The following is a 22,444-nucleotide window of genomic DNA, read 5'->3' on the forward strand; positions in this document are numbered from 1 at the left end:
ATCAGGATATTGGAAACTGACCAAAAGTCCTTTTTAGAGACGTTTGAATAATAAAATAATTATACTTTTCTGCTCTCCATGACTGCGAACATGGGAAGGCTCCAGGGCATTTTTTGCCATAAAAGACACCACAAAGTGAACTTTAGTAATCAAATTGTTTTGAATTAATTCCTGCATGGTGACGAGTTCAGCACAAAGAGAAGCAGTCAGAGAAGGAGAGCCCTGCTGGAGCTTTAGAGATTTCAGTCAGGACAGGACGGTCATGGCTGCAGACTCATTTTCTCCCTGCCTCTGCTAGTGTTTTGAGCGATGCTTCCCACTGCTTTTTCACCATCACGTAGAGTTTCATTGCTGCCTGAGCATCCTGGATCTGAAAAAGGAAAACCATCAGTGAATTTCAAAGCCACTAAGCTAGCAGATCCAGGAGCCCGGGCACAGTTGGTTGAAATACTGCAAAACGGCTGCAGCTCCTGAAAGCCCTCAAATGAGCCTGTGCTGCTCCATTTCTCTTGGGAGGAACAACATCCTATTCAGCAGTAAGGGCACCATGGGGGTGGGGCCTCAACCTTCTAACCACTGTAATACTTGACAATCCCACTGGGCCCACTGTTGAGCCCCCTGGTGCCATCAATCTGAATGGTGACATGGAGGGTCTGCCCTGAGGGATGAAATCTGGCCCAAATTTCAGAAACAAATATTTTGGCTGAGTTACAAAGGTTAAGATTTATCTTGAAGGAGCTGAAACTGTGCAACTGATGTTTGTGCATCGCAAAGCAAACCTCCCAAACATACCCGTGCTAGTTTAGGTTCTGTTTTAAAATATCACAAACACCTGGTGCTTTTTAAGTGTTGATTTAAATGTTTCAAAGGGGCCTTGTGTGTGTACACAAAAGCGGGATATAAATAATGTATAATAATATATATTTAAATGCTGGTGTTACGATCTATTCTTATGATTTTCCCCCCTTCCTGGGGATTTTGGAATGGGGGAATCCCCATTGGTTTTTGTTATTTTGAACTGTCCTCTGATCTGAACAGTTCACTGCTGAACTGATTTGACTGCTCAGGGGCTGCAGCTAAGGACGGTGGCTCAGTGGTAGAGCATCTGCTTGGGAAGCAGAAGGTCCCAGTTTCAATCCCTGTAATCTCCAAAAAAGGGTCCAGGCAAATAGGTTTGAAAAACCTCAACTTGAGACCCTGGAGAGCCGCTGCCAGTCTGAGAAGACAATACTGACTTTGATGGACCGAGGGTCTGATTCAGTATAAGGCAGCTTCATATGTTCATATATGTTCATATGACTGCTGATGGAGATTCCCGGAGCGATTTCTCAACCTGCCTGACCTTTTCAGACGATTGTCTTAACAATAGAACAAAGTTTGAATCCAGGGCCACCTTTAAGACCAACAAAGTGCACGAAAGCTGACACCCAGAATAAAACTTGGTTGGTTTTAAAGGTGCCACTGGACTCAAACTTTGTTCCGCTGCTTCAGACCAACACAGCTGCTGCCCACCTGGATCTGTCTTATGAAGGCCAAGGGCCTCCACGTGAAAGCTTAGGCTTTAAAGTGATACGATCTTCTGTCTGCAGCCACAGATCTTTGAGGGCCATTTCATACATGAAGTGGTGAATATGCATCTATGAACTCATCTTTATTTTTCAGTCTAAATGCACCTTAAAATAACAAACAAATCCCTGCTGCTAATAACGCAAGCTAAACTGTTCTGACACAAGCAGCAAGGGCTGTATTCACCATGTCAGAAGAAATGAGCAAGATGAGCAGATGAAGCTCAAGTTCTGATGAAGCTGCTCTAAAGTGAAGGAAAGGACCACGACTGTCTACTATATCAAGGGTGATGCCCACTGTAATAAGAACAGGTCAACTGGACCAAGCTGTAACAATGTAAAATGGAACTAATATGTTCAGTGCAATATATCTCTGATTAGTAGATAAGCCTAGCCCATTTAAAGGTGTTGGGAGATAACAAAAGCCATTTCCCTGCAAAAACGTAATATATTTTTCTACCCATTCCTTCTGGAGTATCTGGCTGGCTATTCGATGGGCCTTTGGTCTGATCTAGTGAAGCAGTTATTGGGACAGGATACATACCGAGCTGTGTTCTGAACATTGTACTTTCACATTCAGCAGTTTCTCGCAGAGCAGTTTCAGGGACGGTCTCCCATGCTATGGAAACAAGAAATCATTGTGTTAGAAGACAAGAACTTTGCTGTGTTCCCCACTGTTGTTGGGAAGCTACCCACAACTTGGGCTGTGAGGACAGCCAGATAGATTAGGGACCCAAGAGCCTAACTCTGGAAACAGGCAAACAAAACCAAATTAAACTGTAAGCAGCGTTACAGAAAGATGATCCCCTGATTGAATGACAGCCAAAAGAAGTGGAGACCTGCTCCTGAAGTTCCTTATTTGCATTATTTAGCATAAGGTGCTCTGAATATGAGAAAAGTAAGGCATAAATCTAAATATATAAAATGACTTCCGTTGAAAAGAAACCAAAAACAAGTTAGTCTATGAGAGCTCCCAGCTGCTCAGACTTACAGGTAACTTCCCCATATTAGGTAGAAAAAAGCAGAGCCCGCCAGAGGACATCCTTGTGACCATGACCAGCCAGGCTTCAGTACAGGAAGAGAGTTCCTGCAACAGTCTGGCAGTGAAACAAAGAAGGAGTCAAGAAGCACCTTTAAGACCAACAAACTTTTATTCAGAACGTAAGCTTTCCTGTGCATGCACACTTCTTCAGACAAGGAATGAGGTACAGTAAGCAAAGATACATATAGCTGGTGGGGTTTAGCTATATGTAGCTCTGCTTACTGTACCTCATTCCTCATCTGAAGAAGCGTGCATGAACACAAAAGCTTACGTTCTGAATAAAAGTTTGTTGGTCTTAAAGGTGCTCCTGGACTCTCGCTTTGTTCTACTGCTTCAGACCAACACGGCTGCTCACCTGGATCTATCGGCCTGGCCGTGAGTCTTTCTGCCATTTGGAGGAGACAAGGCCATGGCATTTCTTCCCAAGAAGAGGAAGAATTAGAAGCCAAATGACAGATTTTTTGCAGATTATTCCAGGTGCCTGAACTGGCAACAGAGTTCTTTGGACAACTTCATTGGTTTTTATTTATATATTAGACTTAATTAATCGCCCCATCCCAGTTCACGCCAAGCTCAGGGTGATGCATATCAGAATATGGAGTACATAAGTTTAAAACAATAAAAACATTCAAGCTAAAACATTTTACAAACTTCTTAATTTCTTCTGTTCCATCACATTGCGGATTCTACAGTTTATAAAACAGTCCATCATTCTGCTATTAATTGCTCACGGACTCCTCGATCAAAGGCCCTGCTGTGGTAAAATACTGAAGGAAGTCTATAGATAGCACACTGCTGGATTGATGTATTGATATTAATGTTTTAATTATGTAAATTGCTATTGTATTTTAATTCTGAATTTTATTGTTAGAACTTTTATGCTGTGAGCTGCCCTGAGCCCGCTTCGGTGGGGTAAAGCGAGATATAAATCAAATAAAATTAAATAAATAAATAAAATAAAAGGCTGTACTTCCGCTCAGGCCTTACCTTGACCTGTTGCCTGAAAGGCTTGTATCGTTGAGTGTCCCGGATCCGCTTTTTAGGATGGTCAAGAAGCAGAACCTGAAAGGTCAAAGGCATCTCCTGTAATTGCTCAGGGAGCAGACACGGGGCACTAATCAGACCACTTAATGTATGCACGTGGAAGACTCAGCTGCAAGACTGTGCAACAGTTTGAAATTTATATAAAAAAAAATAACTCAATGCAGAAGCAACCATCCTTTTGCACACCTCTGCCACAAGAAGGCTGCCACACTCAACTAGAGAATATCACAAAACAGGAGACTTCTATGACTTATTAAGGGTGAGAGGAGATGGTTCATCTCTGGTAGAAGAAAGGAACTGTTCAGAAAACCCCAGATGTCGACACTGATTCTGAAATGCAAGGATGCAGTTCTATACCTTTAAGTCATTGTGAAGAGCATGTCCAACCAGAATCCTTCCCTTTAGGAGGTCAGCCACTTCCTTCTGGACAACTTTGAAGTCCTCCCCTAAGCAACCAAAAGGCACAGGGAGAAAACAGGCTCAGTCAACATCCAATGGAAACCTTCATCCAGGGGTTAACACTTTCCAGATATTTTCCATTTCCACTGATATTTCTGGCCAAGCACTGTGACCCGAACGCTGAGCTGCAGTAAGCAGCAGCTAGGATAGCAATACTCACTCAAATGGACCCCATTTCCAGAGGATGTCATGCCTTCCATTGTTTTACATATGCCAAAATAATCACCATCAAAAGCCTTCTGGAAGGGACTACCTTTAAACCCACCCACTTTTTACTCTTGCCTTTGCAGACCCACCAACGTGAGCCTCCAAAACAGCTTTGTGACTTAACAAAAATAGCAAAACCACATAACTTTTCAACCGTCAATCAAATAAAAGACAACGTCATAACATGTGCTGCAGGCCAGCATGGTGCAGGGGTCAGAGATGAAGATCCAGGTTCAAATCCCTACATTCTGCCACGGAAGCTTCCTGAGTGATCCTGGTCCAGTCACAACCAATGTTCCCTCTAAGCTGCAGAGTCTTGTGAGCAAAAATTCTACTTCTGGCATTGAAATTGTGAGCTCCTGCATCAATTATTGTGCTCTGGGGGTCACCCTTCCTGAGCTAAGGCAAAAATGTGTGAGATGGAGACTAAAAATCTGTGAGCTAGCTCACGCCAACTCAGCTTAGAGGGAACGCTGGTCACAACATACTCTCAGTCTAACTTACCTCACAGTGAAGATAAAAAGGAGGAGAGGCTGGGAGAGGTGGGGTAGCGGTGGGGAGAGATGGGGTACAAATGAAGTAAAGAATCACATGGCAAAGCATGTGGTAAAAGTGTGCAGTGCACAGGACTTGCACACAGAGCTGAATTCCTGGAATTTCCGGTTTAAGGATCTCAGATAGCTGAGCTGAGGAAGATCTTGGCTTAGGACCCAACAGCTGCTTCCAGTCAGAGCACACAATACTAGGCTGGACAAACCTATGATCTGACTGAATATAAAGCAGTACACGCCTTAGATTATATAGGCAAGATCCCACATCCAGCCCCTCCTGAACTGAAAGATCTCCGGTAGCACAGCTGGGACTGGCTGCCTAAGGCAGCTCCAGATGTTCTCAAAAGCACAGTGGCCACCTACCTGTTTTTAAGTTCTCTGGCCGAATCCCACTAACGGCTGTTCTGTAGTCTGTCACTTTTTCTGTCGGCTTGACATACTTGTCATAAATACACTTGCCAAACTGGTTCACGAGGGACACGCGGGCCACGATGCTGTCTTCGCCCTTTGGTCCCACGCCCACCATCTCGCAGTCCATGGCCACCGCTCTGGTCAATCTGCCCAAGAGAGTCTTGTTAAGTGACATGTGGCCAACATGATGGGAAACCAGCCACTTCTGGCTGGCTCCTTTGGAATGGCATCGCTTCCATTATGGGCACCACCGCTTGGAGGGGGGAGCAAATCCATATACAAGACTCCTAACACGCAGCCCTCCATGAATTTGCCCTCTTGGAATCACTTAAGAAAAAGATTCAATGAGCACAAGACTGCATGTAGCGACTGGCCCCAGGAAATGCCGCCCAAACAGCCAAGCAAAAGTTGATGACTCATATATACGCATATGTATGTGTCATGCTTCAGTATCTGGGAGACCCAGGTTCGAGCCCCCACGTGCCAGAGGCATTCACTGGGCGACCTTGGGCCAGTCACAGACTCTCAGCCTGACCTACCTCACAGGGCTGTTTGGAGGACGAAATGGAGGAGAGGAGAATGGGGGGAGCTGCTTTGGATCCCCGCTGGGACCGAACAGAGAGGGACCCATGCAAATAATTCTTTTTTTAACGGCACACATCAGTTGAAATTTAAGAAGCAGAACTTCTTATTCTTTATTTCAAGAATAAGTTAACACCTTAGGACAGTAGAGAGAAATTAAATAATTTCTGCAGGATTCACTTTGCCCTGGTTAGTTCTGGGAAGGGTAACGTTATGGAAAACACTTGAACCCACCTCCCCCGTGAGACTTCAGCAGGGGTGTTTTCAAGCCCAAACTCACTCAGTGAAAAAGGCAACATCAAAGCCAAAGGAGGCCAGGTGAACTGGAGGGAGACAAGTCAGCTAACCCCTGTTCTCATTTTGGAAGACTAACTGTAGTGTTACAGAACAGAGTTTTAATCAATTTAGGATAGGAAAGGTCCCCTATTCAAGCACCAGTTGTTTCCGACTCTGGGGTGATGTTGCTTTCACATTTTCACGGCAGACTTTTTACGGGGTGGTTTGCCATTGCTTTCCCCAGTCATCTACACTTTCCCCCCAGCAAGCTGGGGACTCATTTTACCGACCTCGGAAGGATGGAAGGCTGAGTCAACCTCGAGCTGGCTACCTGAAAACCCAGCTTCCGCTGGGGATCAAACTCAGGTCGTGAGCAGAGCTTAGGACTGCAGTACTGCAGCTTTAACACTTTGCGCCACGGGGCTCTTAGTCAATTTAACTAGTACCTTTATCCACTCAGTCTTCAGCTGATGAATTGGCAGAAGCCAAATTAATTAGTGAAGGCAAATTTTAGTGGGGGTGGGGGGCTGTGAGCTGAAAAGCTTGATTTCTTCTCTGTTCTGGGATGCTGGTGCTACCCAAGAGCTTTCACCCTTCAGTATCTAAAACACACCAGCATCCAGGCTTATGAGAAGATTAAACCATCAGTATAAAAGTAAATGACAGATCTATTAATTCTCTGATGGACAGGCAGCTCTACCCAGTCAATAGATTTATATGGGAGCAGATACCCTCCAAATGCCGCCTCCTTCTCCAGCGTGGGCTCTGCCAGCAGCGGGGGCTTCTCTTCAACCCCTAGACGTTTCCGGACGACGTTGGCTGCTTCTCGCCCCAAGGCTGCTTCAATGTCATCCGGATCCACATCATCAAACCAGATGCTGGAAGACAACATAAAAGCCACATGACAATCCCACGGACAAGGCTGCCAGCGCCGCACAAGGGGCAGGGGTCTGGGCTTGGACTAAAAGGACCGCAGGTCAAGATCCTAGTTGGCTGGGGAGTGGGTTCAAGGCAGTCCCTGTCTCTCAGCCAGTCTACTTTGGAGGGTTGTTGTGAGGGAAAAAATGAGATGACCCCACTTAGGACTCTCTGATCCTTGAAATATGGAGAAGCTGCGTCTGAAATAAGAGTTCCCCTGTGCATGTGCATCTGTTGGAGGCCAGAGGGGTGGCAATTGCAAGCCTGCATCAAAATCCCTGGTGGGGCTGGCCATGCAGGTGTCTCTGCTTGTGTCCCCCTTCATCCCCTCACTAAGGATTTGCAAAGCACACCACCTGTGGGTGGGACCACAGAGCACTTTTGAGAAGGGCGGGATGGGAGGCTTTAACCAATTGCATGCAAGCAAGATGGGACTGCATCCCTCTGCTCCAACCAGCTCGCGTGTCTGGCTGCCTAAAAAGCTGAAATCCCTTTCTGGCCATAATGCTGTCAAGCCTGAACATTTAAGGCTGACACCACAGAACTGGAATTATTCTCTCCATTCTGCCAAAAGTTTCTTACACGAAGTACTTACTCTGCCAGCTCTTCAGGTTTCCTTTTTGTATGTTTAATGTCCTTGCAGTCCTGCACCACGTGGCCATTTATTTTGCCTCCCTTGTGCTCCTTCTTATCTTTCTGGGCTTGGCTCAAGCTTCTTCCATAAGCAGACCCTTTCTGTTTTGGGAGAGCTGGGCAAACCAGGTCCTGTTTGGCATTCTCCACCAATCTGCCCTTCAGCCTCTTTTCCACTCTGTTTACTTCTGCTTGTCTGGATTCAACACTTTCCTCTTTGGTTGCACGTTTCTTCTTGGAGCACGCATCAAGTCCGGCAGCAACAGAATCCAAACCAGCAGTTTTTTGCTTCAGAAGCTTATGTGTGACAAGAAAAATCCACATTTGAATTCAGCAGAAGTTAAGAGGCTCAATCCAGCAAGCCTTTTCCTCCACATGCCCTCCCCAACCAAGGACACTACAGTATTATAAAAAGTTGTACTGGTCCATGGAATTGGCACAAAACACTGTGTAAGCTTTTGAACTCATCAAAGCTCTTTTATCAGGCTGGATAATATAAAATCTAAGTAGAAGGGCAGAAGGCAGAATTCTCAAGCCATGATCTTAGGGTCTGATCTTAGAGGGATCCTTTGCCAGACCTTATGATCAGAGAATTCTACCTTATATCTTTTTACATTTTGTAACATCTGGTCTAATGAAGAGCTCTGGCACATGTGGAAGCTTGCACTGTGCTTTGTGCTGGGTTGGTTGGTCCTAATATAAGGCATTATGCGGAAAGAGTTCTGTAACACACCACTTCACCAGTGCAAATGCAAACATGGGCACAGCTCAGCCGCTGATTCAGCACAGGCCAAGAGGCAGGCAAAGTGATGAGACCATTTTGAGGGTCAGCAATTTTGGGTCGATCCTGGACCTCTGAAAGGAGTTATCTGGCCCTCAAGCTGCCAACCAAGAGTCAAAAGATAAATAAAGTGGTGGTGATTGTGGGAAGGGAAACTTTTTGCTGAAGGCAGGGCCTTGGCCCATCACGCTCCAAACTCCAAAACTGCTCACCAGCAATTCATTATTGGTCAGCAGCCTAACAGCTACTATTGTGTGTGTGCGTTAAGTGCTCTCAAGTTGCAGCTGACTTGCAGTGACCTTGTAAGGTTTCCAAAGCAAGCAAGCAGAGGTGGTTTGTCACTGCCTTCCTCTGCAAAGTCCTCCTTGGTGGTCTTTTATCCAAGTACTCACCTTGCTTAGCTTCTGAGATCTGATGAGATCAGGCTACACTATACCATTCCATATCCCTAACAACTATTTTCAGCCATGATAAATATGCCTCCTTACACAGTGGCAGTATGCCTCTGAATAGTAGATTCTAGGGACAGACAACAGGGGAAGCTCTTTCAGTTTCTGATGGCAGTGGGAAAAGAATGCTAAATATTTATGGTAAAGTTTATAGGCAGATTTCCCCCCTCAAAAGACCCTTGGAGCAGTTTCCAACAAGAAATACCAGGAACCTATACATTCAGACTTGGCTTACCAGCCAGCCATTATCTAAGGTTAGAACAGATCCTTTCCCTCTGCTGCGAAAGGGAAAGGCAAGGAGGCTTTCTCTGCCCCTGCACTAAGCTTCTGCAGAAGATGGACACTACAATCTTGCTGCTGACTCTTGAAAAATACTAATGACAGAACAACCTCTTAATCACCTAGAACCCTCCCGACAGAAGGGACTGGGCAGACAAAGCCACAGCCAGGCAGGCTGGTGACAGGTTCTCCTCTGCTTGCATTCGATTTATCATTTCTGCAACTCCCCAGTAACCACTTTCCACAAGTAAGCAGGCAACTCCAAAGCTTCACTAAGGTGTCAAAAGAATATCGAGTTACGTCCACCTCAAACTCTCTTGCAGCCATATGGAAGTATTAGCTATTTGGGGCAGACCATCATAATGGGTCCTCCATCCTTTACCAGGTAGTGATCAATTTGTAATAAACTTTCCCACCATGTATCATCCCCATCCTGACTTCATTCATCCAGGTCTTTCTAAAGAAACCAGGTGTCTATCTGCCTTCATCTCTGCTTGTATAATGTCCAGGAGATGTTTTATTTTCACCTGACTTTTAAGATGCAAATGAAGCCTCGCAGAAGTATGCTCCCAGGAATGAAGCATTCCATGAAGTGACAGAATAAAAGAAACACAAAGACATCCAACTCTTCTTCCCCAAATACACTATATCAGGGGTGCTACCGTTGGCCACCCCTGCACTATATCTTCTCTTGTATATTCAATTTATGGAAGACTTTCCTCCATATAGGAAATTGCCAGATCCACCAACATTTAACTCCCAACAGACACCTTGTTCCCCAGACACCGTGCAGCACTCTGGAACAAGACCATCTCCTCCAAGGCCAGACCTCTGGATCTACTACACCACACAGATTCAGAGGAGAAACCATTGCTGGATCATACCTCCTGCAAGGCCTTCCAGTTAGATGAAACTTCTTGGGCAGTTTTGGGTGGCAACCACGTCACCACATTGGTACTTTTTTGTGTCGTCTTCTTTACCAGCTTGAATTTTTGTTTCCAAAATAATCTTTTCTTCTTCTTCCTGTGTTGGTTTTTAAGATTCTCAGGCTTATCTGTGCCACTAGTTGTCGGAGCTTCTGAGTCTTTGCTTCTCATTTTTGCCGTCGAGACGCTCAATTACTTCTGGTAGCAAACATTTCTGAACCCAAAACAAAACAAAAAACCTTTACATTGAACTTTTACATATTAACATTCTTTTTATGTCTTTACATTGTTTACTAACAATAAGTTAATACCTAAATTTTTGTAAATTACCCTTCAATTAAAAAATAATAATGAATTTTTAGAACTTATACACTGTCTCTCCAGAGACCTGTTTAAGGCAGCCCACCAAGTAAAAACAGCACAAAAATAATAAAAACCATAAGAATTTTCAATAATCAAGCAATCTAGTAAACCCATCTTAATTCTTACTGATACTGTTATTTTTCTCTCTACATAAATAATTCTCTTTAATCCATTTTGGGGTTGTCACACAAGCAGGGGACCAGGGAGGGCCTCCACTGGCTGCCAACCCTCTGGGAAGGCTCTGTCCGGGAAAGCCCAGAGCACCCACCCGCCTTCTTTGCAAGCTCCTTCTGCTTGTAACTGAAGAGACATGAAGACCCAGGCAGTAACCAGTCTGCAGTTACCATATTTTGAAAAGTCAGAAAGAGTGCATATTTTCCAATTTACTAATTCAAACAACTGATCACTAGGACAAATCTCATTTTCAATATTCTACTACTTAAGCTAGCAGCCCCGTGGTGCAGAGTGGTAAAGCTGCAGTACTGCAGTCTGAGCTCTCTGCTCAAGACCTGAGTTCAATCCCTGCAGAAGCTGCGTTCAAGTAGCCGGCTCAAGGTTGACTCTGCTTTCCATCCTTTCAAGGTTGGTAAAATGAATACCCAGCTTGCTGGGGGGAAAGTGTAGATGACTGGGGAAGGCAATGGCAAACCACCCTGTAAAAAGTCTGCCATGAAAATGTCGTGATGCGACGTCACCCCAGAGTTGGAAATGACTGCTGCTTGCACAGGGGACTACCTTTACCTCCCCCCCCTTTTATTTTTTTACTATTTAAACTGTGATAATTCCTATCAACTAGGAATATTCCTAATCTTCCTAGCCCAACCCAAAAAGAGGACATTTCATGAGTTAAAGAAAAGAGTCCTAAAGAGGATGGCCAGCAAAAAAGATGCCATGACATGCCACCGCAAAAGAGGACATCTGCTAACCCTAAGTGAAGCACAAGCAGAAGCTGAGTTCTAAGAAAGTGCCTACAAGCTTTAGCAGCCCCCCCCCCCCCCCCTACCCCTCCGACCCAGGGGTGGATGCTGGGGCTTGAAGGTTACTCTGTGGCTGCATCCCCATGCCCTTCTGGTGCTGCCCTCCCGCCTCTGCCAAGCATAGGGTTGTCAAGTCCAATTCAAGAAATGTCTGGGGACTTTGGGGGTGGAGCCAGGAGACTTTGGGAATGGAGCTAGAAGCAAGGTTGTGAAGCAAGCATCATTGAACTCCAAAGGGAGCGCTGGCCATCATGCTTCAAGGAACTGCACACCTTTTAAATGCCTTCCCTCCACTATAATAAAGGCTAGGGGCACCTTCTTTGGCAGCTCATAGAATTGGACCCCCTGGTCCAATCCTTTGGAAACTTGGAGGGTCTTTTGAAGAGAGACATTGGATGCTATGCTGCAAATTTGGTGCCGCTCGCTGAAAAAACAGCCCCCCCCCCATACCCGCAGTTCAATTTTCCATTATTCCCGATGGGAATGGGTCTGCATAGGGAATAATGGAGTGTCCAGCAGACATTCCCCCCCCCCTTTCTGATGACCCTGAAGCGGGAGCAGCGCCTCCAAACCGGGGGATCCCCTGCCCCCACCTGGGGATTGGCAGCCCTAGCCAAGCACGCTGCCCAGTCGCAAAGGCAAGGCAGTGCGCATGCTCCAAAGAGCCCACGCGGCAAGCGCGTCTCCTCCCCTTCTGCATTCTCGGGGGTCTCAGACCCCATCCCCACATCCGCCCCACCTGCTCTGCCGCCCCACGACGCGCTCCTCGCCGCAGCAGCCGGACCGAGGAGTCCCTTCCTGGTCCGTCCCAGAAGTGCGCCGACGGGGAACGCGAGCCTCGGCCTCTTGGTTCCGGCTTGCGTCGGGGGACGAGAAAGTGGGGGGAAACCTGCTTGAAGGTGGTTCAGGAGGTCCAGCGCAAGATCCCATTTTTGGCATCAGTTATTGCTTAAGAATAGAGACTTTGCACAAGCACTTTTTGGATGAGAATCGCACTCATAAATCATTTGGACTTATGTTGTATGAACTGTGACTGACTTTGTTTGAATTTATGCTTTATGAAATAAGAATAGCATGTTTCTTTAGTAATCAGACTACGGGCTTATCTTGCTGATCTTTCTGTGGTTCTCTCCATTGTTTAGCCTCCGGGTGGGACCTGAGGATCCCCCAGAATTACACCTCGTCTCCAAACAATAGGGATCCGTTCCCTTGGTGCTTTGGAGAATGCTAATCGGAGGAAAGTTCTGATCAGATATCGACTGACTTTTTAAAAGTAATAAATAGCGGCCCACGGGAGAGGGGCTCATTTGGAGTGCGTCTGTGGGGTGGAGTCTGGCTCCTAACCTCATCTGCCTCCTTTGGGGCATCTAGCAGTTCTGGAGGGATTTGGTGTAGTGGTTAAATACACTGACTCTTATCTGGGAGAACCGGATTTGATTCCCCACTCCTCCACTTCCACCTGCTGGAATGGCCTTGGGTCAGCCATAGCTCTGCCAGAAGTTGTCCTCGAAAGGGCAGCTGCTGTGAGAGCTCTCTCAGCCGCACCCAACTCACAGGGTGTCTGTTGTGGGGAGAGAAGATATAGGAGATTGTAAGCTGTTCTGAGGCTCTGATTCAGAGGGAATGGCGGAGTATAAATCTGCAGTCTTTTTCTTCATCTCTGTAGTCCACTGCTGAGGCTCCTGACCTCCTCAGGCTCCGCCTCCAAATCTCCAGGAGTTTCTCAACCTGGATCTGTCAAAGAACAATTTAAATTGGTTACAGGAACCCTCAAATATCCCAGAATTTCCCATCCCAGAGCTGGCAACATTTCTAAATGCTTATGAGTGGTGCAGTCTGCCATCCTATCTGGATATTGCCTTGAGAGCTCCGTTGAACACAATAGGACCTATTTGTGAGTAAACATGCACAGGAGTGAGCATAGCACAAATGCCTCCGCCCGCTTAAGTACTTCTTTAAAACCCACCCTGAAGCTCCTGCTTCCATCATGACTTGATGCAGCCAAACAAGCATTGCCCAAGAGTGTCCTCCGCCCTCGGGATCCTCTGGCCGAACTTTGGCCTTGAATGGGCAGCAAGCGCCCACCTGCCCTCCCCTCTCTTGTTTGTTTAGGCTTTGCTGGCTTCCAGGCTCCTGTGAGGCCCTGAGCCGAAAGAGCACCTGACGCTTCTGTTTGCTCAGTGGTGTGTCCCTTGCAGCTTTCACATCATGCCTGTAGCAGCTCCCCTGGCTCTCCTTCTGGCTGCCTTCTCCCTGGGAGTCTGCTGGCTGTCCAGCCCCCGAGAGGTAAGTTTGCCAAGCCTGGCAAAAGACAAGAAACCCTCCTTTCCTTGTGGTGGACCTCATTGCCCCAAAATGTAACCCACAAAGCATCCAGCCCTTTTAGACAACAGTGCAATGTCAGCCACCTAGCTGATCTTATTTAATGAAAGCTTTTGCAACGGCTGAGGCTGCTGTTCTGTTTTGGTTAAGGCTTGAGGTTTGACTGGAACTTTAAAATTATTATTAGGAACTGAGGTTTGTTTAAGAACTTTTTGAAACTTCCCTGTTGCCTAATCAAGTCAGTTCTGTGCCTTTTAAGTTCTTTTGTTTATGATCCTTCAGACAGCATGTCTGAATAAACATACAATAATATTAGAGTTGGTCTTAAAGGTATTTGCTAGAAAAAGTTGAATCAAAAGATACCACACAAACAAGGAGGCTGTGTACAGAAATTGCACTCAAAGCCAAAAAGCACGCAACCCACAACCTGCTGTAAAAATCTTAAACAATAATGAAATATAGAACAATTCAAAATGCCAGCAATTCGTGCTCGACTCTCGAGTGTGTGTGATTGCATCACTAGGTTTAGAAGTCCCTGGAGTACGCATGCGCCTGACGAGGCGAACAGAGAAACAGATACTTACCAGTGTACTGTTGCACTGGTACATCCCATAGGGGACTTTGGGACATTTTCGGACTTGCTTTGAACTTCATTTGGACTTTTTGGAACTCTGCGGAGCCTCTGGAATTGATATATACCTTCATTTAAGAAAACAACAAAGGACAGAGCTGACGCTCCATATGTATTGTTCAATATCTATCTGAAGGTTCTAGTGAGTCAGCATGTGTTATAAACATTAAATTGTTCTTTATTTCGTTGTTTAAGATTTTCGTAGCGGGTTGTGTGCCTTTTGGCTTTGAGTGCAGGAAAAGTTGAAGGCAGCAGGAAAAAAGGAGCGCCCAGCAGGAGGTTGGCCTTTGTGTGTCCAGTCAAGGAATCCAGAAAGACCCACTGGTTGGGAGACCTGAGCAAGGCTGTTCATGGGGTGTTGGAGGTCATGAAGTCAGAAGGGACTTGAGGGCACTTCACACAGGCACGCACATGCGCACGCACACAAATAAAAGGGCTACTCCGTTGCTGTATTTGAGTTTTGCCTTATGTCTTCCATTTTCCAAGTGGAGAGAGAAAGCTTTTTTCCCTTCCCCACAGACATTTCTAGCTTCTTTGGATGCCCAAGAGATTTCCTCTTACTTTGATACCACTTCAGACATGGAGGGTAAGAAGGGTCTTTACTTTCTCTTTGGAAACATGTTGGTTTCAGTAATGTTTGCCGGGGGGGGGGGGGCTGTGCAGGTGGATTGGGCTCCATCCATCCGGCTTTGGTGCTCTTCACAGTCTCCTAAAGAGACAGCTTGGCCCTGGGCGGGCAGGCCACCTCTGCAGACCAGACCTTGTATCCAGTGGAACCATTTATTATACAAATAAGGCCCCCAGTAGGCAGGCCTGGCACCTGTTGGTCGTCACCTGCCCAGCCTGGCCTCAGCAACATCCTCCTTTTCTGGGAAATATTGACCTCCCTGCATGTATGGCCGGAGTCCATAGCTTTGTGCCAGTGGGTGCCCATGGTGCCCGCCAAGCATTTAAGAAAGTGGGCAGGGCTAGTTGGGGCTTTTGCCCAGCAGGGCTTCTGATTGGCTGTGCAGATTAAAAGGCATCCTGGCTTTTTCTGGAAATGTTAAAAAGCTTATGATGAGAGTTATATATGACCTGTCTCCTTGATGTTTTTTGTTTGGCTTTGCTGCTCTGCCTCTGCCAGCTCCACCTCCTGTGGCAACCATTGTTTGGGTTGTGCCCACTGCCAGAATTCCTGGTGCCAGAATGCCAAAGGTGCCTGCAGGCTCAAAAAGGTTCGGGACCCCAGGGCCTGGCTTGAAAGAGAGATGTGCCTCAGCTACGGCAGTAGTCATTGCTTCTGTTAATACCAGGCATTTCTGCCTTGACTCCCAATTTTCACAGCGCTCGAGTTCCAGGTTGTGCAGCTCACTTGCTCCTGCAAAGAAGGACAGTCTGGTTCAACACCTTGCAGAGTCCAGCAATGCTCCTTTACAGCTTGGGGGGAGCTCTATGCCTTTGGATTCCCAGAGGACTGGGCCCTCCTTTCTGCTTCGTTCACCAGTGACCGGAGGCTGAATTCTTCTGTCAGTTTGCTGAGGCGTTTCTGGGGCAATTGCTTTGCTGGAGGGAAAGTCCTGAGTCCTCCAGGGGCAGAAGGCCGGTTCACATACTGCGAAGGGCAGCTGGTGAGTTTAGTCTCAGCTCAGGATATTTGACGGGGGTCACATCATGTCCTGCACTGGAGAAGAAAGGAGGTGAAATAGAGTCGCCAACTCTGGTTTGGGAAACACCTGGAGATTTTGGGGGTGAAGCCTCAGCAGGGATGTGAGGCCAGAGAGTCCCCCCTCCAAAGCAGCCGTTTTCTCCAGAGGAACTGACCTTGGTCAATCGGAGAGCAATTGTAATAGTGGGAGCTCTCCAGGTGCTTTCTGGAGACTGGCAACCCTATCAGTGATTTGTTCGAATGTAAACAGGGCTTTTCTTGTAGCAGGAACTCCTTTGCATATTAGGCCTGCTGTAGCCAATCCTCCAAGAGCTTACAGGCTTTTAGTACAGGGCCCACTATAAGCTCTTGGAGGATTGGCTACATCAGGGGTGTATGGCCTGATATGCAAAGGAGTTCCTGCTACGAAAGAAGCCCTGAATTAGTGTAAGCTCCCCCCCTCCCCCAATTCTTAGACAGAAAAGCTCTTTCTTATATTTTCTTTTTTATCCCTTAACGCGCCAGAACCAAAACAAACTTTTTAAAAAGCACCAGAGAATCCAGCTTCTGGCTCTCAGCCTCACTGATGGAGGTTGGCCAGCAGCAGCAGCAGCAGCACCACCAATTATTAGCAGATGACATCTCTGGTCCCCCAACCTGCTGCTGAAATCCCTGAGAGCTCCGCAGCCCTCATTATGGGGCACGCGCTCCTTGCTCTCTACGGCTCCTTCCAAACCCGCAAGTTGAGCCTTTCCAGAATCTGGAATTTGTTTAAAGAAAACCTGCTGTGAAGATTTCTAGGAAGTTCTGGCTTGGGAAGTTCCGGGAGATTTCGGGGGTGGAGCCTGGGGAGGGTGGATTTGGGGGAGGGGAAGGGTCTCAGCAGGGTCCACAGCCACGGAGTCGTGGCTCCAAAGCACCACCTTTCTCCTGGGCAACTGATTTCTGTTGTCTGGAGATCAGTTAAAATTCCTCAGGCCCCACCTGGAAGTTGGCAACTTTAATTTCTAAGGTTTGTATGTTTATCATATATTTATTCTAGTAATTATTTCCTGAACACAGCTCTTTATTAAAGAGAATTTATTAAAGAGAGGACTAAAAACACCCAGCCAGTTTGGTGTAGTGGTGAAGTGTGCGGACTCTTATCTAGGAGAACCAGGTTTGATTCCCCACTCCTCCACTTGTACCTGTTGGAATGGCCTTGGGTCAGCCATAGCTCTGGTAGAGGTTGTCCTTGAAAGGGCAGCTGCTTTGAGAGCCCTCTCCAGCCCCACCCACCTCACAGGGTATCTGTTGTGGGGGAGGAAGGCAAAGGAGATTGTGAGCCGCTCTGAGACTCTTCGGAGTGGAGGGTGGGATATAAATCCAATATCTTCTTCTTCTTCAAATACAAAAAGACATTAATGTCTCAGCCTAGGGTTGCCAGTGCTGGGTTGGGAAATACCTGGAGATTTGGAGGGTGGGGCCAGTGGAGGGCGGGGTTTGGGGAGGTGGGAGACTTGGGTGGGTGTGATACCTCCTTCCAAAGCAGTCATTTTCTCCAGGTGAACTGATCTCTGTCACTCCTGGAGATCGGTTGTAACAGCAGATCTAGTTTGGCCCCCTCAAGAAACATTTTCCTTCCATAATTTAGGTGTTTCTCTCTCTTGCCCTGAAGGCTGCTCCAGTACCTGGAGATTGGAAGCCCCGTCTCACAGAACTCCAATGCAGTTAATCTGAGAGACCAGAAGTTCCACAGAGCTATATATTAGGAAAGAAGGGCTGGGAGAACAGGCAGAAAATTTTGCTAGGATTATCTATTCAGAAGTACTAGGAAAGGGCTGGCCTTTAAGGCAACCGTAGTTTTAAATACATGCCTGGGGATTTAGCCTATTTTTTATTTAAAACATTTATTAGCTACCTTTCTACCTTATAGGACAGGGGTGGCCAAACTGCAGCTTATGAGCCACATGTGGCTCTTTCATACATATTGTGCAGCTCCCAGAGGTCAAGGAAGAACTTAATGCAGGCTTACTCTCAAGTAAGCATGCTTAGCATTAGGACCTCAGTCAGTCTCTGAGCACTGACCCAAAGATAGGTGGCTTTTCCCACTGTGTGTGAAGCGGGGAAGGATGGGAAAACAGGCAGGCTTGCAAGTTCTTCTCCATCACAGAGGTCACCCGGAGTCCTAGAGCAGGGGAAGAAGGTGCAAGAGCCGAGGGAGCCAGTGGAAGGAGGGACGGAATTAAAGAGGGTGGTGCAGGGTTTCCCCTTAGTTTCGCAGGGCTTGCAAAACCATCCTCTGCCAACTTGCGTTTAAGATGGAACCTGGGTAATGACACCTAGCCATCCTATACATATATCGAACTGTAGCACTTTAATCTGTAGTCTATAATATTTTAATTGTTTATTTAACTTAATTTGAATGTAATTTAACTATATTTTAATTGTCTTTTATAGTAATGATTGTATTTTATTGTAATCATGGTATATACCATGTCCTGTCAGCCGCCCTGAGCCCGCCTCGGCGGGGGAGGGCGGGATATAAGAATAAATTTATTATTAGTAGTATTAGTTTGTAGGAGCTATATTTGCTAACCGTTTCAAGGCAGAGAGAGATGCATAATGATGCAAATGGTGGTCAGTGATTTATGTGGTACATGTGTGCTTCCTTCTTCACTGTGCAAAAAAACAGTTCCCTAACTTTTCCCTGTGCCAGTCTTATGGGAACTGTTATTCCCAGCTTCTTTTTTTAAGTCTCCTTTTAGCATGGTCATCTTGTAAAGTGCACATATATGCATATTATCTTTCTGTGTAAAGAAAGTATTTAGAACTTTAATAAAGATGTGTGTGTAATATTGCTCATGTCTTGAGGCTGTCAAACATCCCACATTTATACTATGTGGCTCTTACAGTAAGCAAGTTTGGCCAGTCCTGTTATAGGAGTTTGAGGCCTGGTAACGCTGCTGGCATAAAAGAGCTTGGGCTCTTGAAACCAGAGCAGTTCAGCCACCTTCCTCAGTTTACTCTAACGGGACCATTTCAAGTTGGGGAAACGACACAAGAAAAGCAAGGCCCCCTCTTCCCTCACCAGCCATGTGCTCCTGTCTTGACCTGAATTGGACTCCGGTCATAGAATTCTTGGCACGTATCTGGTTTGGTCCTCACAAGGAATATTTTCCTTCCATAATTTAAAGGCTTCTCTCTTTTGCTCTGCTTTCCATTAGTGTTTAGTTGTTGTTGGGGGGTTTTAAAAAACTTGCTCTGGAAATCCAGGCTGATAATGTAAGGGGGGGGTTTATTTCCTCCAGCAAGGAGTGGCCGTGACCCCTGGGGAGAAGGTTCACATTCGACCTGTAAGAAGCAAACACCTGAAGCTGCTGAAGGGTCTGCTTCATCCCAAGCCTCATGTTGTCTTCAAGACTCCCCATAACCACACAACAGTGCTGCCAGGTAGTCTTCTCGGGGGCCCATTGCAGAGCCTGGAAGGGCCGGGCCATGACTGTGTTCTGGGGAAGCTGAACCTGATTTGTCCCTGTGCTTCGCACCCCACAACTCCCCTCCCCAAATTTGGTTATCCCCATATAATCTCTTCTGTGTCGTAGAAAGAAAGCTTCTGTCCCGAGTCCGGAAAGGGGCTGAGTTGAATGTGAAACACTTGGAGCTGCTTGTTGTGGTGGGGCCAGATGTCTTCCACTTCCATAAAGAAGACACGGAGAGGTACATCCTCACCAACCTGAACATTGTGAGTCATTTTTGACTATGCTGCTTTCTGACGATGGCAAAATGGAAACTAATGCAGGGCTAAAAGACATGATTGCCGATGAAAATGGCATCCATTTACCCACCTCTCCCCCTCCTTCTCGGGGAGATCTGTTGAGATTAACTAGTGTAGTTAGTCCTGTTCTTACTAGTCAGCAGAGTGCATAAATAAAGCTACCAAATGCAGGATGTCACTTTCCCAGGTAACTAAGCTTACAAAGCTGCTCAGAGCCACATTGCAGCTTTAAAGGAGAAATACTCCTCTCTTCATTTGAGATAGGAGAGAATAGAGAGTACAAAATAGAGAATACAAACTTGCTAGCTAAGGGTGGGAAGCGGACAAGCATGGCAGGAAGACAGGAGCTCTCCACCCTACCCCAGTTGTGGAGCTGGATTTCTACTTGCAGGGAATTTGGGCTGAAGGAGGACATTCCAGTGTATGGTTCTGTCTGTGCCATCAGAAGCAGGGTGGTCCTTTCTGCCTATGCAGGTCTCTGCCGGCTCCCTCTCTCCCAAGCCTCATGTGAGGTTCATGTAGCCAACTAGGGTTGTCAGCTACAGGTCTGGAAATCCCTGGAAAGTTAGGTGGTGAGGCATTGGGAAAGACAGAGAGAGATTTTGCATTTTTAAATAGCTATTTATAACTTATAACTCTGGGAGTTTCCCAGGAACCATGCAGTAAATTTGATGGACAAGCAGCTCCATTGCAGCTACTTCACTTGTTTATGCTTTAATTGGGAGAATAATTAATTCAGGTGTCTTATCCCAACAAGGAATACATGATTCATTTACTTCATCCGTTTATTCTCCACCCCCCTTCTCCCCAAGGTGGACCCAAAGCAGCCAACCTCCTTCTCCCCTCCTCCATATGATCCTCACAAGAGTCTGGCTGGGGCTCGGTGGAGGTGACTGGGCTAGAGTCAGGCAGAGGGTGCTCCAAGTCCAATGGAGGGAAACCAAGTTAAGAGTCCAGACCAGGTGTTCAGAGGCAAGAGAGCCATTGCAGAGGGGTTGCCCAAAAGGCATAGCCAAGCAGTCCAAGGGTTACTCACAAGCAGCAGTCAAGTAAAGCCAAAAGCCGTAGTCAGAAGCCAGTTCAAGGCTTATACGTGTGAGGCCAGATCGACGGCTGTGGTCGCAGAGTCAATGGTAGATTGACTTCTGGCTTCCACGCCTAACAGGCTGGTTTTTATAGGCACGTGCCAAGGGTCCAGTTTGCAGCCAGCTGCTCGGGAGTAACTACTCAAGCAACTGGTGTCAGGCCAGGAGGCGAGCACTCTGCCATCTCTCCTGTAGTTCTGCTCACAGACCCTCCTGTCTGCGATGCTCAAAGGGTGTGGCTGATGCTGGAAGGCTCAGAACGATCAGCTTTGTTTCACCTGCTGTTGGCTTTGAATCCTGACCAACCTGCAATTTGCCTTCCTGCTTGCTGGCTTCTGCTGACCCAGAGCTGGCTCCTCTTCTCCTGAGCCCTGACTGACCCATGACATCCAGCAAGCTTGCATGGCATGAGTGGGGATTCGAACCTGGTTCTTCCGGATCCTAGTCTGACACTCTTAGTCACTACCTCACACTGAATGCATTCAGAGCCGGTTTGGTGTAGTGGTTAAGTGTGCGGACTCTTATCTGGGAGAACCGGGTTTGATTCCCCACTCCTCCACTTGCACTGCTGGAATGGCCTTGGGTCAGCCATAGCTCTGGCAGAGGTTGTCCTTGAAAGGGCAGCTGCTGAGAGAGCCCTCTCCAGCCCCACCCACCTCACAGGGTGTCTGTTGTGGGGGAGGAAGGGAAAGGAGATTGTGAGCCGCTCTGAGACTCTTCGGAGTGGAGGGCGGGATATAAATCCAATATCTTCTTCTTCTTCTTCATGTAAAAGATAGTTTTTCCTTCTAAAATTTTTGAAAAAGCAGAGTAAATCTTTTAAAGCACTAGTTCAGGGGTTTATGCCTAAGTCGACTTAACCCTTTGTGTGTGTGTGTGTGTTTTCTGTGCTGCAGGCTGCTGAGTTGCTCCGGGATGTCTCGCTGGGAGCTCAGCTCAGGGTTCACCTGATCCGAATGATCATCCTCACAGAGCCGGAGGTGGTAAAATCAGTTCAGTTAGAGGTAGCCATGGTTGCCAGCTCTGTCTGAGGAACTTCCTGGAGACTCGGGGGTGGGGCCCCAGGAGCATAGATCTTGGGGGAGGAGAGAGCAGTCAAAACGTCCACCCTCCAGAGCTGCTATTTCCTCCAGGGAAACTGAGCTCTGCAGTCTACCAAACAATTATAATTGGGGAGAATTCCAGGCTCCTCCAGGAAGCTGGGAAGAGCCTGTCCAGGACTCCGGAGCTTCTGAGGGCAACCTCATGAACACAAGAGAACATCAGAGAAGCCCTGTTGGATCAGGCCAGTGGCCCATTCAGTCCAACACTCTGTCACAAAAATCCCCAGGTGCCATCAGGAGGTCCACCAGCAAGGCCAGAACTCCAGAAGCCCACCCACTCTTGCCCCCCCAGCACCAAAAATACAGAACATCACTGTCCCAGACAAAGGGTTCCATCTATACCTTGTGGCTAACAGCCATTGATGGACCTCTGCTCCAGACATGTATCTAATCCCCTCTTGAAGCTGATAAGAACATCAGAGAAGCCATGTTGGATCAGGCCAATGACCTCTCCAG

General features: G+C 46.9%; 2 protein-coding genes across 2 annotated transcripts in view; one reads left to right on the forward strand and one right to left on the reverse strand.

Annotated features, from left to right (window-relative positions):
• Positions 1–141: 141 nt before the first annotated feature.
• REXO4 (REX4 homolog, 3'-5' exonuclease) lies at positions 142–12,309 on the reverse strand. Its single transcript, XM_060250880.1, has 9 exons — positions 12,203–12,309; positions 10,082–10,337; positions 7,651–7,985; positions 6,869–7,015; positions 5,232–5,425; positions 4,009–4,097; positions 3,595–3,669; positions 2,110–2,184; positions 142–370 (listed from the first exon to the last, which is right to left on the reverse strand). The coding sequence occupies exons 2-9, from the start codon at positions 10,292–10,294 to the stop codon at positions 275–277; spliced, it is 1,224 nt and encodes a 407-aa protein (XP_060106863.1). The 5' UTR covers positions 10,295–10,337; positions 12,203–12,309; the 3' UTR covers positions 142–274.
• The window catches only part of ADAMTS13 (ADAM metallopeptidase with thrombospondin type 1 motif 13), a 64,436-nt gene continuing 54,107 nt past the window's right edge, over positions 12,116–22,444 (forward strand). The window contains exons 1-7 of the mRNA XM_060250652.1: positions 12,116–12,483; positions 13,662–13,749; positions 14,936–15,002; positions 15,743–16,026; positions 19,334–19,475; positions 19,628–19,767; positions 21,782–21,865. Of these exons, the coding sequence (XP_060106635.1) occupies positions 12,116–12,483; positions 13,662–13,749; positions 14,936–15,002; positions 15,743–16,026; positions 19,334–19,475; positions 19,628–19,767; positions 21,782–21,865 (1,173 nt within the window). The remainder of the gene's footprint in view (positions 12,484–13,661; positions 13,750–14,935; positions 15,003–15,742; positions 16,027–19,333; positions 19,476–19,627; positions 19,768–21,781; positions 21,866–22,444) is intronic.

This window comes from Heteronotia binoei, chromosome 12, assembly GCF_032191835.1.
Source record: "Heteronotia binoei isolate CCM8104 ecotype False Entrance Well chromosome 12, APGP_CSIRO_Hbin_v1, whole genome shotgun sequence".
In the NCBI taxonomy this organism is placed as follows: domain Eukaryota; kingdom Metazoa; phylum Chordata; class Lepidosauria; order Squamata; family Gekkonidae; genus Heteronotia; species Heteronotia binoei.